Source organism: Capricornis sumatraensis, chromosome 3 (assembly GCF_032405125.1).
Source record: "Capricornis sumatraensis isolate serow.1 chromosome 3, serow.2, whole genome shotgun sequence".
Classification (NCBI taxonomy): Eukaryota; Metazoa; Chordata; class Mammalia; order Artiodactyla; family Bovidae; genus Capricornis; species Capricornis sumatraensis.
This window is the reverse complement of record NC_091071.1, coordinates 113,903,937-113,924,285: the sequence shown is the minus strand read 5'-3', so window position 1 is coordinate 113,924,285 and position 20,349 is coordinate 113,903,937. Positions and strand designations below refer to the sequence as shown.

At 43.1% G+C, this 20,349-nt stretch overlaps 1 protein-coding gene across 2 annotated transcripts; it reads right to left on the bottom strand.

The window, feature by feature from the left end:
* Nucleotides 1-351: 351 nt before the first annotated feature.
* Nucleotides 352-16,873, bottom strand: DDX18 (DEAD-box helicase 18). 2 transcript variants are annotated; one of them, XM_068967548.1, is made up of 15 exons: nt 16,758-16,842; nt 14,975-15,069; nt 14,515-14,707; nt 11,880-12,020; nt 10,340-10,475; nt 9,234-9,334; nt 8,914-9,113; nt 8,707-8,821; nt 6,731-6,870; nt 5,812-5,973; nt 5,323-5,475; nt 4,602-4,715; nt 3,203-3,259; nt 2,702-2,879; nt 352-2,240 (listed from the first exon to the last, which is right to left on the bottom strand). In XM_068967548.1, exons 1-15 carry the CDS (start codon nt 16,840-16,842, stop codon nt 2,098-2,100), a joined length of 2,013 nt encoding a protein of 670 aa, XP_068823649.1. In that variant the 3' UTR covers nt 352-2,097. The 2 variants fall into 2 exon arrangements, with proteins under 2 accessions (XP_068823649.1, XP_068823648.1); XM_068967547.1 differs by having other exon boundaries at nt 14,515-15,069; nt 16,758-16,873.
* Nucleotides 16,874-20,349: the final 3,476 nt, after the last annotated feature.

Here is a 20,349-nt window from a genome sequence, read left to right as displayed (position 1 = left end):
GAAGATTCTGGCGACTGGCTCCCTCCCATGTGAATCCTGGCCAGGCATGTTGTCTGGATGTCCCTAGGCTGGACTGGCTTTGTGAGCATAATCTCAATATAGGACTCCCAGCAAGTCCTGAGGTTAGCCATTATGGGAGTAAGAATAATCTTTCCACCTTCTGTTTATATGCTTTTCTCACAAATGGCAAGACCAATGGACACCAGACACAGTGTAACAAGGAGAGCCAGTCTGGGTGGGATAGGCAGGCATCCAGGGCTCAAGTCCAAGCCAGACCAAGCAAGGTGAAAGCAGTAATAATGATACAAAGTTGATGTAATTGTTTAATGACAAAGGAAAATAAGTTATGAAACAAGATGGTTACAAATACAGGGTAGAGGATCATTGATAAAATGATCCTTCACTTTTGATAAAAAAAATTAAAAAGTACATATACAAAACACTGGAAGATTAAGTATCAAAATATTAACAGTATTTACTTCTGTTCAGTGATTAAATATTCTTCTCTGCTTTTGCATACTTTTTGAAACATGATTATTTCTGAAATAAAGAAAAGTCACTGTAAAGAGAAACAGGTATTAAATGCCAGGAGTCCAGCAAACAAGGTCTGAAGCCCAGCACATGTCCAGCAAGGGGGACGGTGGTCAAGCCCAGATGTGGGATAGTATCATTCTTTTCCTACTGGAATGCTGTTTACCAGACTGTTTCTTCGACTTTTAATATTCTTAGCACATTTAATAGGAATCTGAATATTAACTGGTACAACAGTAAAATGATGTTAGCAACTTTGGTTTTAAATTACTACAAAATATAGTAACCATTTTGTAGTTATAAAACACACTAGAAATAAAACATCAAACACACCAGAAATCAAAAATTACTACAACAAAAAACCCCATCTGACTAAACCACTGACTTTGCTATTCTGCTGTGTGCTCATTTTTAGTTTTCACCATAAATCTATTTTCGTTTCACGGATCCGGAAGAGGCAGTTTTTCTCAAAAAGATGCTTTTGCCTTCTAAATACTGTTGGAAGTATTTCGAGTTGGAAGGACTCACCAAAATTGAAACCACTTCAAAGAAACAAGTTTGCCTGAGGAGTGGCACCGTTCTGTGTGCCTCAGTCTGCTAAGCTACCAAATGGAGAACAGCAGAGACTATACTTGTAAGAGAAACTAAAGTATCTGGGATTTCCCCCACCCCTGGTGGCTCAGAGGTTAAAGCGTCTACCTGCAATACGGGAGACCCGGGTTCGATCCCTGGGTCGGGAAGATCCCCTGGAGAAGGAAATGGCAACCCACTCCAGTATTCTTGTCTGGAGAATCCCATGGACAGAGAAGCCTAGTAAGTTACAGTCCATGGGGTCGCAAAGAGTCGGACACGACTGAGCGACTTCACCACCACCACCACCCTCAATGTCAGGACTGCTAGGGGCGCTTTATTCCAATAACAATGACAACCCATATTTCTTACTCCTGAAAAAGTAAAATGGAGAAAGGCTCATTGTTTTAAAGTCTGGCATATAAAAGCCCAGTGCCCCCTTAACTGAAGGTGCTTCTTAGGGATTTTCCAAAGCTCTCTGCCCTTTCACACAGCAACATTTTCAGGAGGGGTCAAAAAACTACTGTTAAGGTCCAAGAAAAAACTGAAACCAAAAAAAAAAACAATTGAGACAATTTTTCTGCACCCCCACCACCTGTCCAGTGTCCGGTCATCTGCCCTTTCTGGCAGGCTGACACAGCAATCCAAGTCACAAAAGGTTTCAGACACTAGGAAAGCAAAGTACCAAAAGAATTACATTAAAACAGTAACAAGTTTGGGGAAAAAAAAAGATTTACATTGAGAAATATCCTATCATCACAAAGACTAGAAAGATGCCTTGCTTTGCTCTTGGGCAATCAAGACATTGCGACCTGTTTTATATCCCCAAAAAGGAGACTCACTGGAAACCTCAGTGCCGGTGACCCAAGTCATCTCATACTCATTCAGTTCAGTTCAGTTCAGTCGCGTCGTTAGATGAGTCCAAATCCTAAAGTAACACAAATTCCTTTCTTACAGCAAGAAAAAGAACATCCATTTCAGGACAAAGGTATGTCTTCAGTGAGAAAACTGCCTGCGGTCAGATGGCTTCTTGCTTATGTGTTTGAAGATCTTGGACTTCTCGACTTTCTTGGCTTTCTGGTAGCCAAATCCACCGCCACCGCCTCGCTTTCTAACTTTGCCGTCATTGCTGTTCACATCTAAAGGGGGCATTAAGGAAATCCAGCAACACAAAGACAGACAACTCCAAACCACCACCCAAGGGAGAACCAGTCAGCTGTATACCAGGGGCTCCACCACCCCTCCTTGAGCCACCACAATGTGAACGCTCGAATCAGGAGTGGCCACATGACTGGGGGCTAAAACTAGCAGGTAGGATTTTTAAACCCAGCTAATACTTAACATATTACAACTTGCCTGGCTCGCTCTGCCACTCAAATTCCATTGTCCTTTCTTAAAGCCATGAACTGTCTAGTCTCTGTCGTCTCCACCCTGACTACCTCACGCGAGCACTGACAGGAGGTCAGTGACTGAGACGACCACCTGGGCCCCAGGCCTCAGCCAGAGCGCAAGTCAACCTGAGTGCTTAGCCCCAAAGCCCCTGGTCAGGCTTCTGGCCCATAGTTCCTGGACAAATTCATAAGCACACAGAAAAGGATACTCAAATCAACAAAAGGAGGCACCTTGAAGCCAAACGACAGAGCAACTTGGGGCAAATTTAAGTTATTAACATTGAAGATCTGCTTCAGGGAATGGGAATCATAGGCTCGAATGTATGACTTATACGCTTCCTGGGCTGACTTATGAAGGAAGTAGTTCTTTTCAATCAGTTTTTCAAGCTGAAACAGAAATAAATATTGGCTTTAATACAAGAAAGCACAATTCATCTATAACATTTGTTCCAAAACACTTGCTCCAAGCTCTGTAATGCCTCCAAAATCAGGGTGCAGTAAGAATAATGACAAAATTCATGTAAGGTACAGAATGAAACCAGGTAGACAGTATAGGAACGTGCTCACCAGCACTGCAGGACACAGCAATGATCACTCAAGTCCAGACTTCCCACTTTATGGAAAGGGAGGCTTGGAGGAGAGTGACTGTCAATGAGACACTACAGAGGCAGGGCTGGGATGCCCCCCCGCCCTCCACCCCTCCCACATACCTGAGACTGAATGTCAGAAATTTTGGACCAGGAAAACTCAAATTCACTTAATGGAACCTAGAAAATAAAAGCATGCAGGTTAGAAAACCGGGTTGGTCTGACGCAGCTCATCAGTCACTGAAGAGATGGAAGGGAAAAGGCTTGTGGAATTTCAATTTCACCTGTTTCCCTGTCTTCCAATGCCAATGGGAGAGGTGCACCTTTCCTCTCCTAATGCACACTGAATGGAACCCTCCACAAAGAAAAGGAATGAAACTGAATGGGGCAATGATGCACTGACGCCCTCTTCTCTAAACATCTCTGTAGTGCAATGTGATGAAGCAGTTTCAGCTTCTAGTTTACAGAACCACTAGCTCTTCTTTCAGTGTTGGGAAAGCTGCCCTGACACCACACTGCCCTGTGACGGGGGTCTGTGACACCAGGGTTTCTGAAACTGGGGTTTGTGACCACTAACTCCTACGGGAGGGATTTCTTACCAGTCATCTCTTATGAGACAACTGGAAAAGTGCTCATGCAGGTGCTGGGGAAGAAGAGCAGCCACCCGAGTCCCAGGCCCTGCACCCCTGGAGGGAGACAGGTGAGTGGGCAGACAACTTGATAAGCACCTGTGCTGGGGGCACACGAAGGAGGGATGAGATCAGCGACGCCCTCCCAGAGGAACCAGGAACCAGGTAGCTAGAGAAAAACTGCAAAGGCCGGATGGCAATTTCTAGGAACTGCTGCTAGTTGGGTGGTGGGGGAAAATCCACCAGGCAACACTGTGCCAACGAGGAGGCAAACGTCAGGAAAGACAAGCCTGGACAAGCATTCATAAGACTCGGCAACAGAAAGGCCAGAGTCAGATGAGGGAGGACTGAGACCAGAATCAGAGCAGTTAAAACAGAACCCACTTTTCAAACAGCAGGCTGAGGAAAGGTAATAGGCAGCAGCCATGCTGGAGCTCGTGACAAGAGCGGATTCAGGGCTGAAGCTATCTTTTTGGTCAGAGATTACACACAGTAAAGCGCTAACTGCTAGGCAAGGACTGGGGCCCGGAAGGGGACGGGGTAGGAGGGGATGGGCTCCCTGCAGCTTTGGGAGACGTGAAGACAGAAGGGGAGCAGGAGCAGAGGAGGCTTCCAACAGGGCTGTGCGGAGACTGGGGACAGGGATGCCCCCTGAGTGACACAGGGCTCGAGCACAGTGCTTTGTGGGTAGTTTTTGGCTCATATTTCCTGGATGAGACCCACAGAAACCTCATTTGCTAAACCACCACACCAACTGTCCTAACAGAATGGTGACAACTTGGAACCCCTTGGACACACCTAGAAATGGTGCTCAAGGCCATGTGCACCGGCAAACAATTCCTCTGGAGAGGAGTCTGTCCCCAGTGTAAGGCTTTCCACGTGACGATCTTTACCTTGGATTGCTTCAGGTAGCGAAGGAAACCCAATTCTTCAGGGCGCAAAATGAGCAAGGCATGCCCTCTTCCATTCAGGCCTCTGGCTGTTCTGCCCACACGGTGAATGTATTCCTTTGGTGGAGAGAGAAAACCTGAGGTAATACACTGGTTTGCACAGCAACCTTGGTGGTTGCCACACAGCCCATCACCATGCTCCCCAAAGCTAGTGGTCCCCCATGCCTTCTGCAGGCACCATCCCCACAGAGATAGTACTGAGGCCAAGCAGAGCTGGACAGGACATTCACATTAATTCTATGATCCAATCAAATGGCTAGTAAGTGCGCTTCAACTTCATAAGGGCTTTTGGAGACATTCAAATGGCTGACAACTTATATAATCTACCTTTTGTTGAAAATACCTAAAAAACCTTATTTTACTACATATACTAAAGAGTGGCATCTACCTCCATAAGTACATTTTATTCCTCTGACATCTACTGCTCTTAACAGACTGCCCCAAGCAGGCAACGTTCCTAAGTCCCACTGATGCCCCTCACATTTCCTTGCACACGCACTCTCTGGGTCCTGTGAAAGCCTTAAACACTGTGAGCATCACTGAGATGCTGCAGAGGCGCTGTATGGCTGTATGCTGAAGCCTGACTGCAACAACCTGAGGAATAATCTGTGGGATGGGGTACTTCTCAGGGAACCTGGGGAGATAACTAGAGGATGCCAGTTACCTTGGGGTCATCTGGAGGGTCATACTGAACAATCCAGTCCACTTCAGGAATATCCAGCCCTCTAGCTGCCACGTCTGTACACAACAAGATCCCTGAATCTGCATTGCAGAACTGGAAGAACGTGGTCGTACGCTTATTTTGTTTCTGCCTTCCCTAGAACCAAAACAAAACATCCACTGGAAGAGGAAATTTGAGACCATTTGCGGGAGGTCTTGATGCAGAACCCCTCAACTGTGGAACTGTTAGCTCCTTTATTTCAAGTTCACTACCGGTCTATCTCCCGAAGCGATGGCATCTGCTCCTCCCTTCAGGTTCCCACTCCCCGCCCGCCCCCCCGCCCCGGCAGAATTCCCTCCTCACAGAATTCCCTCCTCACTGTCCAAACTACTCAGAACTATGTTTGGAGGCAAGAACGATACTTTAATCCCCACAACCTACATAACCTGGTAAGTGTAAGCTGTTTTTAATAAACTTATCCTAACCACTTACATGAATGGCCATGACAGGCAAATCGATGTAGTTCAGCAACTCATAGTGGTATTTCACGGACTTACAGGATGAAAAGAAAACCATTAGTTTCTTCTTCCGGTTCTTCTTAAGGAATGTAAAGAGCAGGAGGAATCTCTTTTCAGAAGGACAGACAACATATCCCTAGAAGAGGTTCAAGTGAACAGACACAAAATAATCGAATGGACACTTTCAGCTTCATGAACCGACATAACTTGATGGAGAGAACAGATTAACATGGCATACACACTGCTAAGCCTCACCTATAGCAAAATTACTACCTTCATTATAATAATGCAGCCTAAAATAAGACTGATTTTAAATCTTTCGATTCCTTTTATTGGCTATAATCACTGGATACTAAATATTTTCCATATTTCTGAGACTACTGGTTATCAAGTTCTTATAATCATAGTAAAATCAATACCTCTATTAACTGGAACCTTCAAAATGTATCAATGATTCATTTTTAGAAGGTCCTTAACAGCAAGATCCTAAATAACCACAGCTGAAGTACACTATCCTAAACAACATCACAAAGCTAGGTGAATATATTTTTAAAAACTAAATAACCAATGAAAGGTTTGTAAGCTAAATTGTTACAGGAAAGAAATATTTTACTCATCAAAAGACTCAATCTTAAAGTTCTATTTTTAATCAACCTGTTTTGGCTCTTTGTCACCTCATTTTCACAGTTACGTGCTTGAAACCAGCCTCTCCACCTTCTAACTCACATCTTAGTGCAAGATATTATTGGACAACAGAATTCATTTTACTCATATAAAATTGGTGGTACTATTATTAAGTTCATTAACCCATTTGCTTTTTAGAGGATTCTCCAAACACTCGCAAGAAAACACCAAAGGAGATCCTTAAAATGGAAGGTATTGACAAGAAGTACCTGCTCAAGACCGTCTACAGTTGCATTAGCTTTATCATCATCAACACCAACATACAAAGGCTCCTTTTTCAGAGAAATCCTCGCCAGGTCTTCAACTTTTCGAGTTTGTGTGGCAGAGAAGAGCATGGTCTGTCTGCGTGCTGAAACACAACCATATAAAAATAACCCAAATTTTTCAGGCAATTTTTAGAATTGCTTCACAACTAAGAATGCTCTAAGTAGAACTTTCAGAAATTGGAAACATGGTATCACTATAGACAGTAAAAGAGGAACAGCAAGGACAACTTTATGTCTACAGATCTGACAACTAAGTTGAAATGGACAATTTCCGCTAAAGCTCACTTAAGACAGCTTACTTTCCAACTCATCTTTAACAAAATTTTAGCAAAGTGAATTCAGAACTATAAGCATCTATCAGAATTTAACATTTATTTCTGATTTAAGAAACAGTAGACTAGGAACAAAAGGGATCATCCTCAGTCTTATACAGGGCATCTGGACGTGCAGCACCTACATCACACTTAGTGCTGAGAGACTGAGCGGTCTCCCCACTAAGACCAGGAGTGAGGTAACGATGTGCTCTTTCGCCAGTTCCACTCAGGAGTACACTGGAGGGTCTGGCCAGTGTAATGAGACATGAAAACAATAAAGTGAAAATTTTTACCTCACATAAGGAATGAAAAAACCTGTACAGTGAAAACTCTGAAACACTTCTGAGAGAAATTGGGAAGCTGATAAATGGAGATCTACCTCATTCATGTGCCGAAGGACCCAACTTTATCTTCCACCAGTGACTGATATTCAGTACAATCCCAAGATCCCAGAGACTGACAAACATTCTAACATCATAGAGAAATGCAAACGATGAGAACAGACATACAAATTAACAAAGTTGGAGGATTAACACTACCTAATTTCAAGACTTAACAGGAGGGACTGGAACTTCCATACTCTGCTGATGGGGATGTAAAATGCTACAAATTAAACATACACCCATCACTCCATTCCTAGATAATCACATGACAGAAAAGGTGATATACACCCATAGAAAGAGTTGTAGGTGGATGTTCATAGCAACCTTATATGTAACAGACCAAAACTGTTAACAACACAGTTGTCCACCAACAGTTAAATGGATAAACAAGTTGTGGCATATTTATACAATAGAATGCCAGGGAGGAACAAAGCAAAGAACTATTGAAAACGTAATGGCACAGACAAATCACAGAATTTGCTGAGCACAAGAACAGACAAAAAGACAGCAATACCATATGATTCCATTCATACAAATCCCTGAAAAATGCAAACTGATCTACACTGACAGAGGGCAGACCCAGAGCCACCTGTGAGAGAGGAGACCTGTGAGCAGTTGTAAGTAGGGGAGGGTTGTTGCTACTGAGGGAGAGAGGGAGGGATCACAAAGGGGCATAAAGTAATCTTTGAGAGTTACGAGAATATTCACTGTATTGACTGTGGTGATGGCTTCAAGGTGTAAACAGGACAAAATGTATCAAACCTTATACTTAAAACATAATAATCTTTAAACATGTTAATTATACCTCGATGAAGCAGTGAGAAACAAATCGTATAAGGCACTGAACCACAGTGTTATTATAGATATAAGCAGTTTATAAATGTTTCAAGTACTATAACCAAGGTACATACAACTCAAACATAACACAGAAGGCAACAAGTCGATGACTACTGGAAGATGAGAGATGGGGTGGCAGGGATGGACAGGAATGAGACCTATGTTAAAATTGTTTAACTTGCACTGTAAGCTCTCAAATGGCAAAACCATTGTATTAAGTTATCAGTAAGATCGATGTATATATTGCAAACTACCTCTAAGGCTGACCGGCACAATTTCACTTGCTTAAATTGAAATGCTGACATTAACAGTTTTCATACAGGAAAAATTCTCAGCTACTTCCAACAGCTGCTCTGCAGACCACATGAAGATGCAACCCACTTACTTGGCAGAAGTTTAATGATTTGCTTTAATTCCTCTTCAAACCCAACATCCAAGATACGATCAGCCTCATCAATAACCAGACACTGTAGGTTTTTATACATAAACCCTGGGGTATTCTGACAAGACAAAGGACAGAAAAAAACTGTTAGCTGCGAAGTGTATGTTTCACACAGACAGAAGATGGGGCTTCACGGTAGCGTCCTCTTACCTGCATGTGGTCCAGGAGACGGCCTGGGGTGGCCACGACGACGTTGATCCCATTGGCAAGCTTCTGAGCTTCAGCAGACCTGTTACTGCCACCCATTATTAACCCGTATGTGTGAACATGGTGTGTCATCAGCTCCTTAAGGACACCAAAAGTCTGCATGGCCAGTTCCCTAGTAGGTGAGAGAATAAGGACTCCTGTTCCTAAAAAGCAAAACAGGATATATGGTGAAAGTCAAACTGTAGTTACCACCAGGAGTGCATCCACAGTCATGACAGACTTCTAGTGAGATTCTTACAGAGACAGTGGGCTCACAGGCTTACCATTCCTGGGCATGAACTTTAACTTGACAATGAGTTCAACTGCAGGGATGAGAAACGCCAGCGTTTTGCCACTGCCTGTTTTTGCAGCTGCTAGAAGATCCCTAAAAAATAAAACGGAAAAGGAGAAACATATTTGCTCTACTCATTCAGCAAGTATTTACTGAATACCTACCATGGAGTATGACACATGTTTTAGGCACTGAGGCTACATCATAACAAGAAAATAGTCCCCACCTTCTCTATCACTGAAATCAATCATGTGGGTTAAACACTTAACTCAGAAATAACAATTGTGTTAAAAATAGAAGTGAACAATTTTCTCCAAACATCAATAAATAACCTAAAGCCTTTAACGAAGGTTAGATATATTATCCAACACAATGTGAGATCCATAGAACATACTGGTATTTTCCCCCCAAACTATTGGCACTAAACACACTTTAACCTCTGAGCCACCAGGGAAGTCCAGAGTGAAAGTGAAGTTGCTCAGTTGTGTCCGACTCTTTGTGACCCCATGGACTGCAGCCCACCAGGCTCCTCCATCCATGGCATTTTCCTGGCAAGAATACTGGAGTGGCTTGCCATTTCCTTCTCCAGGGGATCTTCCTGACCCAGGGATCGAACCCAGGTCCCCTGTATTGCAGGCAGATGCTTTAACCTCTGAGCCACCTGGAATGCGGGAGACCCGGGTTCGATCCCTGGGTCGGGAAGATCCCTTGGAGAAGGAAATGGCAACCCACTCCAGTACTCTTGTCTGGAGAATCCCATGGAGGGAGGAGCCTGGTAGGCTACAGTCCATGGGGTCGCAAAGAGTCGGACACGACTGAGCGACTTTACTTACTCATTGGCACCAAAAACAGAGATATTAAGTGTGTGTATGTGTGTGTGCTCAGTCATGTCCAACTCTGCGACCCCATGGACTGTAGCCCACCAGGCTCCTCTATTCACGGGACTTCCCAGGCAACAATTTCCCTCTCCATGGGATCTTCCCAACTCAGGGATCAAACCCACATCTCTTCCATCTCCTGTACTGGCAGGTGAATTCCTTACCACTAGCACCACTTGGGAAGCCCAGGACCAATGCCCAAACCTCATGTTAACCATACCTGCCTTCCAGAAGTGGTCTGATACTTTTATGTTGAATTTCAGTCATGTTTGTAAAGCCCATTTCTTTTATTGCCTTCAGAGTGTTCTCATTGACAAGATTAGTCAGAGAATCAAATGAAGTATCCTCAAAAGCTCCTAAACAGAAGACAGTTTATCATTAGCAAATTTACCTTTTCTGAATAGTTAATATTGTTAGTTTTCTAAATTAGTTTTGCTGATTGAAAACATTACTGGGTTGATGTCGAGCTTCTTTAGAAGAGCTTCTTCCAATAAGAAAAGACTAAACAACAACCATTCCTATATAACAAGAAGACGACCTTATACTTGTTGCACGTATCTCCACTGCTAATGGCTGTGTAATCTAAAGCCTATACTGTAACAAAATAAAGAGTTGGAGAGGTGGTACAATCAAGGGATTTATGAAAAATAAAAATGCCAAGGTGGGGGCACACTGGGGCAAAGGTGGTGGTGTGAGGTTTTCAGGGGAAAATTCAGAGAGAAATGAAATGTTTAAGAGATCTGAAATTAAGAAAGAAAACACTCAGTATAAAAACTGAGTATGAAATCAGTCAAAATAGCAACTCTCACTCCAAAAAAGACAACTGAGAAGAGTCAGAGATGGCCCCAGATGGTGAGAATGTACCTATACATCAGGTGTGCGGTGGTTCTCCAGCAGAAGGCATCAGACTACCAGGGAGCTCCGTGCTCAACACACACCCCAGCTATAACCCAGGCGTTGGCCACTCTGGCACCACTGACATCTTGGGATGGATAATTCTTTGCTGTGAGAGGCTGTCCTATGCATTATGGGAGGTCCTGCAGCATCTCTGACCTCTACCCACTGGAAACTTGTCACCTGCTCCCATGGTTTACCTGGGACAGAGGAGGTTTATGGGGTTGCACCCCCTTAAATAGGAAAACTGGGATGGGTCCCCCTACCTAGGAGGTAAAATTACCCTGCTTGAGAACCACTGCCACAATAACCTTTGCAATTCTGATTATACAGGCTGGGTTGTGGGCTTCCCTATTTTAATAAACAAAAACCTCACACCAAACAACTCAAGTAACTGCTAGATGTTTCTAGTTAGGAGCAATTGATTCTAAACTCTTGACTTTACAGATAAAGAAATGGAGGTCAGAGGAGGTGAGCCTGGCCTAAGCCCCTCAATAATGTTAATTTCATCCTCCTCTGTTAGTAATGGAGCCAGCATTAAATCTCTGGGCTCCAGACTTCCATGCCAATGACCTTCCTACTGTAACATGGAAAGTGACAAACCAAATAGAGGACCCTAAGAGCTATTTGTGTGCATGTCAAAATATTTACCGTTAGGAAAAAGGAAAAATAGAGAAAGAAATAAGAACTAAAGCACACAATGTGGAAAATAAAAAGCAGCAATTAGATATAAAACCATTTCTTGTCAATACTTATTAATATTTTTTTCCAGCTAAATTAAACGCTACAACTGACCCTTTAAATCCTATAATCCAGGGAGGTGCGACATTTCAGAAATCTACCTGGAGAAACACTTTGATCATTACCTGTCAGCCCCAGTGGCAGGCTGGGCACTTCGCTGTCCTCCTCCTCGCCATCTGGCTTCTCCACACTGTCTTCTGTTTCTTCAGGAGCCTGGGCACCATCTTCAGCGTCTCCTATGTTCTCAGCTTTTGCTTTTTTGGAATCTTTGGTTTAAAGGACAAATATCCCCCAATTTTTTTAAAACAAGAAGACCAAATGAGATCATAAAATAACAGATGTGTGATGCAAAAAAAAAAAAAGCATATTTTCAAAAGCTTAACACATTTTCAGTTTTAATTTGCTAAGAATTTCTTTTTCCTGATTAAAAAAATCTGGCTGTATTTAAAAACTCAGCAAGACATGCAGATCTGCTAACAAAGCTTTATTTTTTAGGCTTTTTAGTGTATATACATACACACATATATACTATATATAGTATACATATTTATTAATACATATAGGATATAGGATGTATCCTATACATATAGGATAATTGATTTACAATATTGTGCTGGTTTCTGGTAAACAGCAAACTGATTCAGTTATGCATCCATTATAGGTATATGCATTACTGATATTTTTTAAAAAAATGCTTCATTATACTGAATGGTTCCCTGTGCTATACAGTAAATCCTTATCATCTATTATAGATGGTAGTAACACCTGTTAATCCCATACTCCCAACTTATTCATTCCCCCTTCGTCTTTGGTAACTACATTTATTTTCTATGTTTCTGAGTCTGTTTCTGTTTTGTAAGTTCATTTGTACTATTTTTTCAGATTCCACATGTAAGTGATATAATACTTCCTTCTCTGACTTACTACTTATTATACTGTCTTAAGTAAGAAATTTTTTATAAGCTGAACTAAACAATTTAAGGATACCAACCACTCCCACTTCTATAAAATTCATTAAGGAGACAAGGACAAGTGATTAATCAAAAAAAAAACCCCATAACAAACACTTTTTCCTCTCATAACACCAATTTCCTATAAAAGCTAATTTTGTCTTAGAGGGGAACAGAAACACAAAAGCTCTTTATACTACTTGAGATAGATTACAAAGCAAGGGCAACAACCTACTCAGCTGGGTGACAGAAACTGGCTGGCCGGTTCCTTGAATGTAAGTGGTAAGAGGAGAGGGAAGGTTTCCTAGCTCTTCATTTTAGCATACATTCACAACTTTCAAAACACAGTTCCCTAAACTACCTTCCCAGTCCTACCTCCCATCATGCTCTTAAATGTTCTACTTCGGGCCAAATAGGTTAACTCTATGCTGTGCTTTTAAAAATTCATGGCAGTTAGTGATGCTAGTTAGAACAGAATTGACCTAAACCAGAACGCAGGACTCTGTAACCCAGGACTGGCCTCTTCCTTGGACCTTATGACCACCCTTCTGGGAAATGATCAACTCTGTAGGACCCACACATTCAAAGGCCATGAATACTACCAGCTGGACTTCAAGGCTTATGACTTCTCTTTTTGTTAAAACAGTTCTTAAAGGTTATCAATAGGATTTAAATTTCCAGTCCTGTGATTCAGTGCTTCAGAGTAGAACTATCACTTCCTCCAGCATACTCAGAAAAAGAACCCTAAAGGCACTAACAATTTTAGAACAGGATTACAACCACTTTAAATCAAAACTGTAATGTCTAATCCTCACGCTTTAGCCTCTGTCTTGTTTCACTTTTTGTTTAAGCAGTTTCTCATAATTTACAAATGCATTACAGTCTGTAGGCAGTAAAAAGCCAGCTAGGCATGTTTGAAAAATCCAAAGCATCTTTCTAGATGAAAACTTTATTTCCGACAAAAGGTGAACAGGACATGCTGACACAGGGGTTGGCAAATGTTATCTATAAAGAACCAGATTTGTAAACACTTTAGGTTTTGCAGGCTGTATGGTCTCTGTCATCACAAAGGTCAAGTAAACAATCAGGTATCACAGGGTTCCGGTTAAGCTTGTCTGCAAAAACAGGCAGAAGGCTGAACAGTTTGCCGATGCCTGTTCGACCCTCCCCTGAAATCTCTGCCTACTCACAGTTTAATTAAAATGCCTGTTCTTTCACCTCAACTTAGTCAGTCCAATAATCTTCTAAATGAAAGTACCCTTCTTCCCCTATTCTGGCCATTCTACTCACTGGGGAATTAATGTTCCATTTATTCAGAAGTTTCCCAACTCCTATTTTTACATACTCAAATTATCATTATGCTGCTTTTCATAGATAGGAACTTATTGTGGGGAAAAAGGAACCAGGGAAAAAAAGAGGTGAGTGAAAGAATCATTAATGTAAAGTCTCTGATTCATAAAGGCACAAGAAGATAAATTCTAAACCAGTCCAGATTTCTTTAGTAATTCCACAATTCTCTTTGGAAATAGGTAGATCTAAAATATTATGTCACAGTACACTTTATCATAAGAAGCTCAGACAGTTAACTGCCAAAGAAGAACAGTATTTTGAGGAAAGTTACACTGCGCCTTCCTCTGATGTTTCCTCCAGCTACCAGGCTAGTTTCTTGCATGCCAGTAAGGGTGGGGGTGGGGGTGGGGGTGGAGGAGCCCTGGATGTTGTGTGGACATTACAATAAAAAGAGAGGAAAGGCAGAATGATAACTTGAAAAACGTAACGGCTTACGTTAAAAAAACATAAAAGTACATACCAGGCCCAGCATCATCCCCTACTTTTCTCTTTTTCTTCTTCTTCTTTTTTGATTCCGAATTGGGAGACTGCACTGCTGCTTCTCCACTGGTCAATGTGGTAGATTTCTTGGAGGCTTTTTTACCTTTGACATTTTCCCCTGTTTCTTTAGATACATCTCCATTTTGGGCTTCTGACATGCCTGCATTTACAGACTCTTTCATGGATTTTTTAACTTTGACATTTTCCATGGCTCCCTGAGGTAGGACTCCATTGTTGGCTCCCGACATGCTTGCCTTCATAGATTGTTTTCGGGACTTTTTCACTTTCCCACCTACTCCTGCTTCTTCAGATGTGTCTCCATTTTGGGCTTCTGCCGGCCCAGCACTCATGGGTTGTTTTAGGGACTTTTTCACTTTTCTGCTTCCTACTGTTTCTTTAGCGACATCTCCATTTTGGGCTTCTGACAAGCCCGCACTCACAGACTGCTTTAAGGACTTTTTAACTTTTCCATCTCCCACTGTTTCTTCAGACACATCTCCATTTTGAGTTTCTGACAGGCTCACAGCTGAGGCACCTGTTTAAAAACGGAAAACACATTGTGACAAAGGAGAGGCTTGCTTAGAAGCCCTGGAATCCCTAATGAAATGCCACGGCTTCCAGTACTGAAAGGATTTAGCTTTTACTTCCCTGTTATGTACATTAAAATGAGTTCCAATTTTATAGTATTCCACTGCAGCACAAATAAATTAAAAACAGGGAGAGAATGCTGCATTGATTTTTTTAACTTCAAAAAAACCACCTCTCTGTTCATAAGGAGTCAAAAGTCTGAAACAAGAAAACTTCAATGAGGTTAAATATTTAAACAGATGGGGCCAAACAATGGTACTTACAAAACACATATTAGGTATTTCACAAATCTACTTTTTCAGCTGTCAGCGAACTGAAAATTCCGTTGATGAAACTACTTATTTGCCTTGATATTTATTGTATTTAAATGCCTAACAATGTTTTACAAGTTTCTGTTTATACATTGACAAAGTACTACCTTTTGTTACCTTAAACTACCAAGACGTAGTCAGCAATGCTTTGTTATTCCATAGGAAATGTGAACATTAGGGAACTTCAAAAACATTATTCCTAAAATTCACACAACTTGTTCCCTCCTCCAGGATTTCTTTCAATCAACTGATCTCTGTAGAAAACCAACTAGTGTTAGGCAGTATGCCTCCAACACTGCCCTAGGGGGTCTTAAGTCTAACAGGGCAGAGGTCCCCAACTTCTGGGATCTAATGCCTGATAACCTGAGGGGGGAGCTGATATAACGATAATTGAAATAAAGTGCACAATAAATGTAATTCCGGCTTGAATCATCCGGAACCGCCGCCCCCCGCACACCCCTGCCCCGGCCCCACTCCTCACCATGAAAAACTGTCTTTCATGAAACCAGTCCCTGGTGCCAAAAAGGTTAGGGACTGCTGTTATACAGGACCTAAAAAGGCTAACACAACTAACTTCAGGATGTCTGCTCCACTGTAAGGAAGTTGCGCAACCGAGGTAGGTAAAGAAACGTGACATTCAGGTAAAATGCTCTGCAATGGTCTTTGTTAAGGACACAAATCTGCAGACGCTCCCAAGAAACGTGTAAGTGAGGAGTGGCGGGAAGACAGGGCACGAGCACATGCACCACGCGTATGGCCGCGCATGAGACACTTTAGGAGATGAAGTTCTGCAGGAGTCGAGACAGAGTGCAGGGAGATCGGCGAAAGCAAGGGTACCAGGTATGTCCGTGAAGTGAGTGATACACAGCTCGTTTTGAAACGATACACACACGAAATAGCTGATGTGAAAGGAAGATGCGCGGGGATGAGAAAGTCCCACGTGTCTGCTGGGAAATGGGGGTGGGGGATGAGGTGGACCCTAGAGATCATGAAGGAATCGGATTAGGGAGGGTGGAAGTGGGGCAGCCTGATTCGGCTGGAAAGAAAATCAACCGGGGTCCTGTCCGCGTTCTGAAAGGAGAAACTGATGTTGAAAGGTCAGGGGCAGATCAGGGGCAACGCGGCGTCGGCACCTGCGCTGGGCCGGAATGGAGGCTGCCCCGGGCTGCCTCTCCCCGCTCCCCAAGCACGCGTGCTCTGGGGGAAGCTGCCGGGGCCACACCGGGGCCGCAGTCACCAGAGCCGTCCGGTGCCGTAGCGCGCCACAGCCCACGTGCCGGCTCCCTCCGCAACCCGGGCCGCCGAGAGGTTCAGCGCATCTCACCCTGGAGCTTTAGGTTTCGTTGTCGCAATTTGAGGTTCCGCTTCTCGATCTTCTTGCGTAAAAGTTTCATCGGTAAATGAGACATGTTGTCGGTGAAGGGCTTCACGGCAGCGCCACAACCCAGCTTTTCGGCTCTCCCAAGTGACGTTATTTCCTCTCGAGTCACACGTGCTCAGTGCAGCCAGCCGGAAATGCGTCATGGGAGCGCCCCTTGTGCGTAGAGGAAATGGGTCCGGGGTGGAAGTGCTTCCGGGCGCGCGCGCGCGCCGTCTTACCCTTGGAGAAAGGATTCTATGCAGCGCCCTCTCGGGGAAAGGAGGCGCGACCCGGCACGGGGTTCCCATTGTATCTGAGCCAGCCGGGCGCACCCCTGCTACTTGGTTTTGTTTGAGCTTCCCTGGGGGAAGAGTGAAGAATCAAGGCCATAGGCAGTCTACCTTCTCCGTTCTGTTCCTATTCTTTTCGGATTCTGGACGCTTTGAGTAATACCTAAATCTCACACATATGTGTCTCCAAACTTGTTGACCACTCTCCTTGGTGAGAAATACATTCACTTTCTGTGTCGCTTGCTACCCAGCAATGTAAATATAACATTTCTCAAAGCAATCAAACTTGTTTCACTCTTATGTTTTCCCTTTGATACCATTCATCCCATCCTAAATTCTGAGTCTAATAAATATTCTGATTAGTGTGCATTAAAATAGATTCTACTACTCTACTAACTGATTGGCTCCAGTTTGAACAGTTCCTGTTTAAAACCCCCAAAGCTCACACGCACAGGCCCTTTAGAAGTGCTGAACAGAAATTACAATCTGATTGGCTAGTACATCTTTTTATGTGTGTGTGTGTGTGGAGGAGGGTACATTTAAAAAAAATGGTTACTAACATTAAAACTTTGGGCTAGTTCATGGAGAAATTCATATTTTTCTTTAAAAATTGGTCTTGATGGGCTCAAATTCCTCTTGGCAATAATCAGTTTGAACTGAACAATAATTGGAAGGGTCAATGAAAGCTAGAATAATTTGTTTGGTGGAGTGGCAGGACCTGAGCTAGTAGGGATTAGACGTAATTGTAGGGAAGAAGGGAGAGGAAGAAAACTTGGGAGGGAGTTCAAACAGAATGTAAATAAATTGAGAAGTCAGATTGAATTGTACTAGAAAACAGAGGCAACCCATGATGTGCTTAAGTTGTTACTGATTAGGCAGGTTAAAGAATGAGTTAGAAGTTTAAAGTGGCACACACATACAGATATATACACACATATCTCTCAGTTTATATATATATATATATACACACACACATATATATACATATATGTATACACACACACGCACACACACATATCTCTCAGTTTATATATATATATATACACACACAAAAATACATATATGTATACACACACACACACACACGCACACACACACACACATATGGTGAAGGAAAGCTCAAAACAGCTCCCTCTGAGTCCTCCCCACCATTCTATGCAAAACAAAGAACTCTTTCACCCAAAGAAAAAAATGGACATTAAAGTTGATTATGCCCAGCTCCCATCCAGTCCCAGCCTCTGGCAGATCTCCAGAAGTGCTTGCCCCAGCTGTTTAAGAGGTAACTAATCTGAACAACCTTGGAGAAGAACGGGCCCCCTTAAGACAGTAGATTTCCACATATATGCCTATATATACTTACTTTTTTCTTGGGTTAGTGCAGCAGCTCACTAATCTGACTGCTGCCCCTTCTGGCCTCATTAAAGGTGATCTGTTTCTGTAAAAGTGCTGTTTTTCAAACCTTGCCTTCTCTGACTCCCTTACCCTACATTTTTTGGTGCCGAAACCCAGGTGGGTTGTTGAGATTCCTTCTTTTCCACGGCCAGCTCTTTGGAGCTTGGAAGCCTGCTGAGCTCACTTTTCTGCCTGGACATTCAAGACCTCCTTGAGAGGACACCCTGTGCCTTCGTGAGTGGTACAAGTCCTGTGTAGGGCTTTATCGGTTTTCCACATAACCTGAAGAATATTGGCCTCTCTCTCTTCCTCTTCTCTACACTTTCTTTTCCACGAGATCAACCAATTGCAGGACAAAGGCCTCTTGCCATTCGACCTCCCTTCATTCACCAGGAATTCTCGCCTGATCCAGTAGCCCAGGTAAGCTCGGATGGTACTCTAGGGCGCCATTGACTATCATCCTTTCTGGGTTCCTAGGGAACCTTCCGCCCCAAAGGCCCTCTGGGGAAGTTTGTGGGGGACACCTCTCCCTCCTTCAGAGTTTCTCTCTCTCTCTTTACCCAGTCAAAAGGTTAGGTGACGATCTTTCCTCTCAACCGGACAGTCGCCATCTGCTAGGGGGTCAAGCCAGTCCCTCCCACGGGACTTCCCCTTTGCCTGTGTAAAACAAAGCCTCCAACCTCTGCTCTTGACCAATCTCAAGGTTCATGAACTCGACGCACTTTGCACTCAAATTTGGCCTCGATACAAACTGGATAACCAAAACCTCTGGCCTGAGTTCAGGAATTTCAATATTTTATCAGATCTCACTAACTTCCTCAAACAGAATGGCAAATGGTTGGAAGTCCCTATATTCAAGCCTTCTGGGATCTTAGAAGCCGTCCTTCTCTCTGCAAGGACTCTTCTACCTATCAAATCCTGCTCTTCTCTCTCTCCCCCCTCCATTACAAAAGAATACAAATCTAAAGCCCCTAAAAGGCCCCCTAAACCCTGAGCCCCTGCTTTTGATCTGGCAGATAAGCCTCCTCCCTACTGCCCTGGAGAAAAAGCTTCCGGAGACAGACCCCATCCTCTAGCCCTTCCTCCTCCAAAACAGAAAGCGATGACTCCAAAACCTCCAAAGAGATTTCCACTCCCCTCCATTGGCCAGGACCCGAAGCAAATATATGTTCCCTCTCAGAGAGGTAGGGGGACAGGAGGGCCTTACATGGGCTCATGTGCCTTTCTCAATGTTTGATCTGAGCCAAACTGAAGAAAAATTGGGATCATTTTCAGAAAATCCTACTAGATAAAGAATTCCTCCACCTTACACAAGCATATCAGTTAACCTGGAATGATCTTTATTACATCCTAAATGCCACTTTAATGTCTGATGAAAAGGAACGGATATGGCCGGCAGCCCTGACTCATGCTGATCAACGCCGTAACCAAGGTAGGACTAATCTGGTGGCTGATGATGCAGTCCCTTTAACTGAGCCACGGTGGACATATCAAGCAGGTGATGCTGGCATCGGGTACCTGCATCATATTATCACCTTTTTATTAGAAGGAATGCTGAAAAGCTCTCACATTCATGTTAACTACAATTAGATTAGGGAAATGACTCAAGAAAAATATGAAAACCCTGCCCTTTTTCTTTCACGACTTACTGAGGCAGTCCAAAAATACACTAATCTAGATATTTCCACCCCTACCAGACTTCTGTACCTACACATCCAGTTCATAAGCCCATCAGCCCCCGATATTTGCCAAAAACTATGCCAGTTAGAGAAGGGCCCCAAAATCCCTCAGCAAGATCTAGAAATAGCCTTTAAATTTTCAACAATAGGGAGGAAGAAGTGAAAAAAGAAAAAGAAAGAAAGGTAAAATATGCT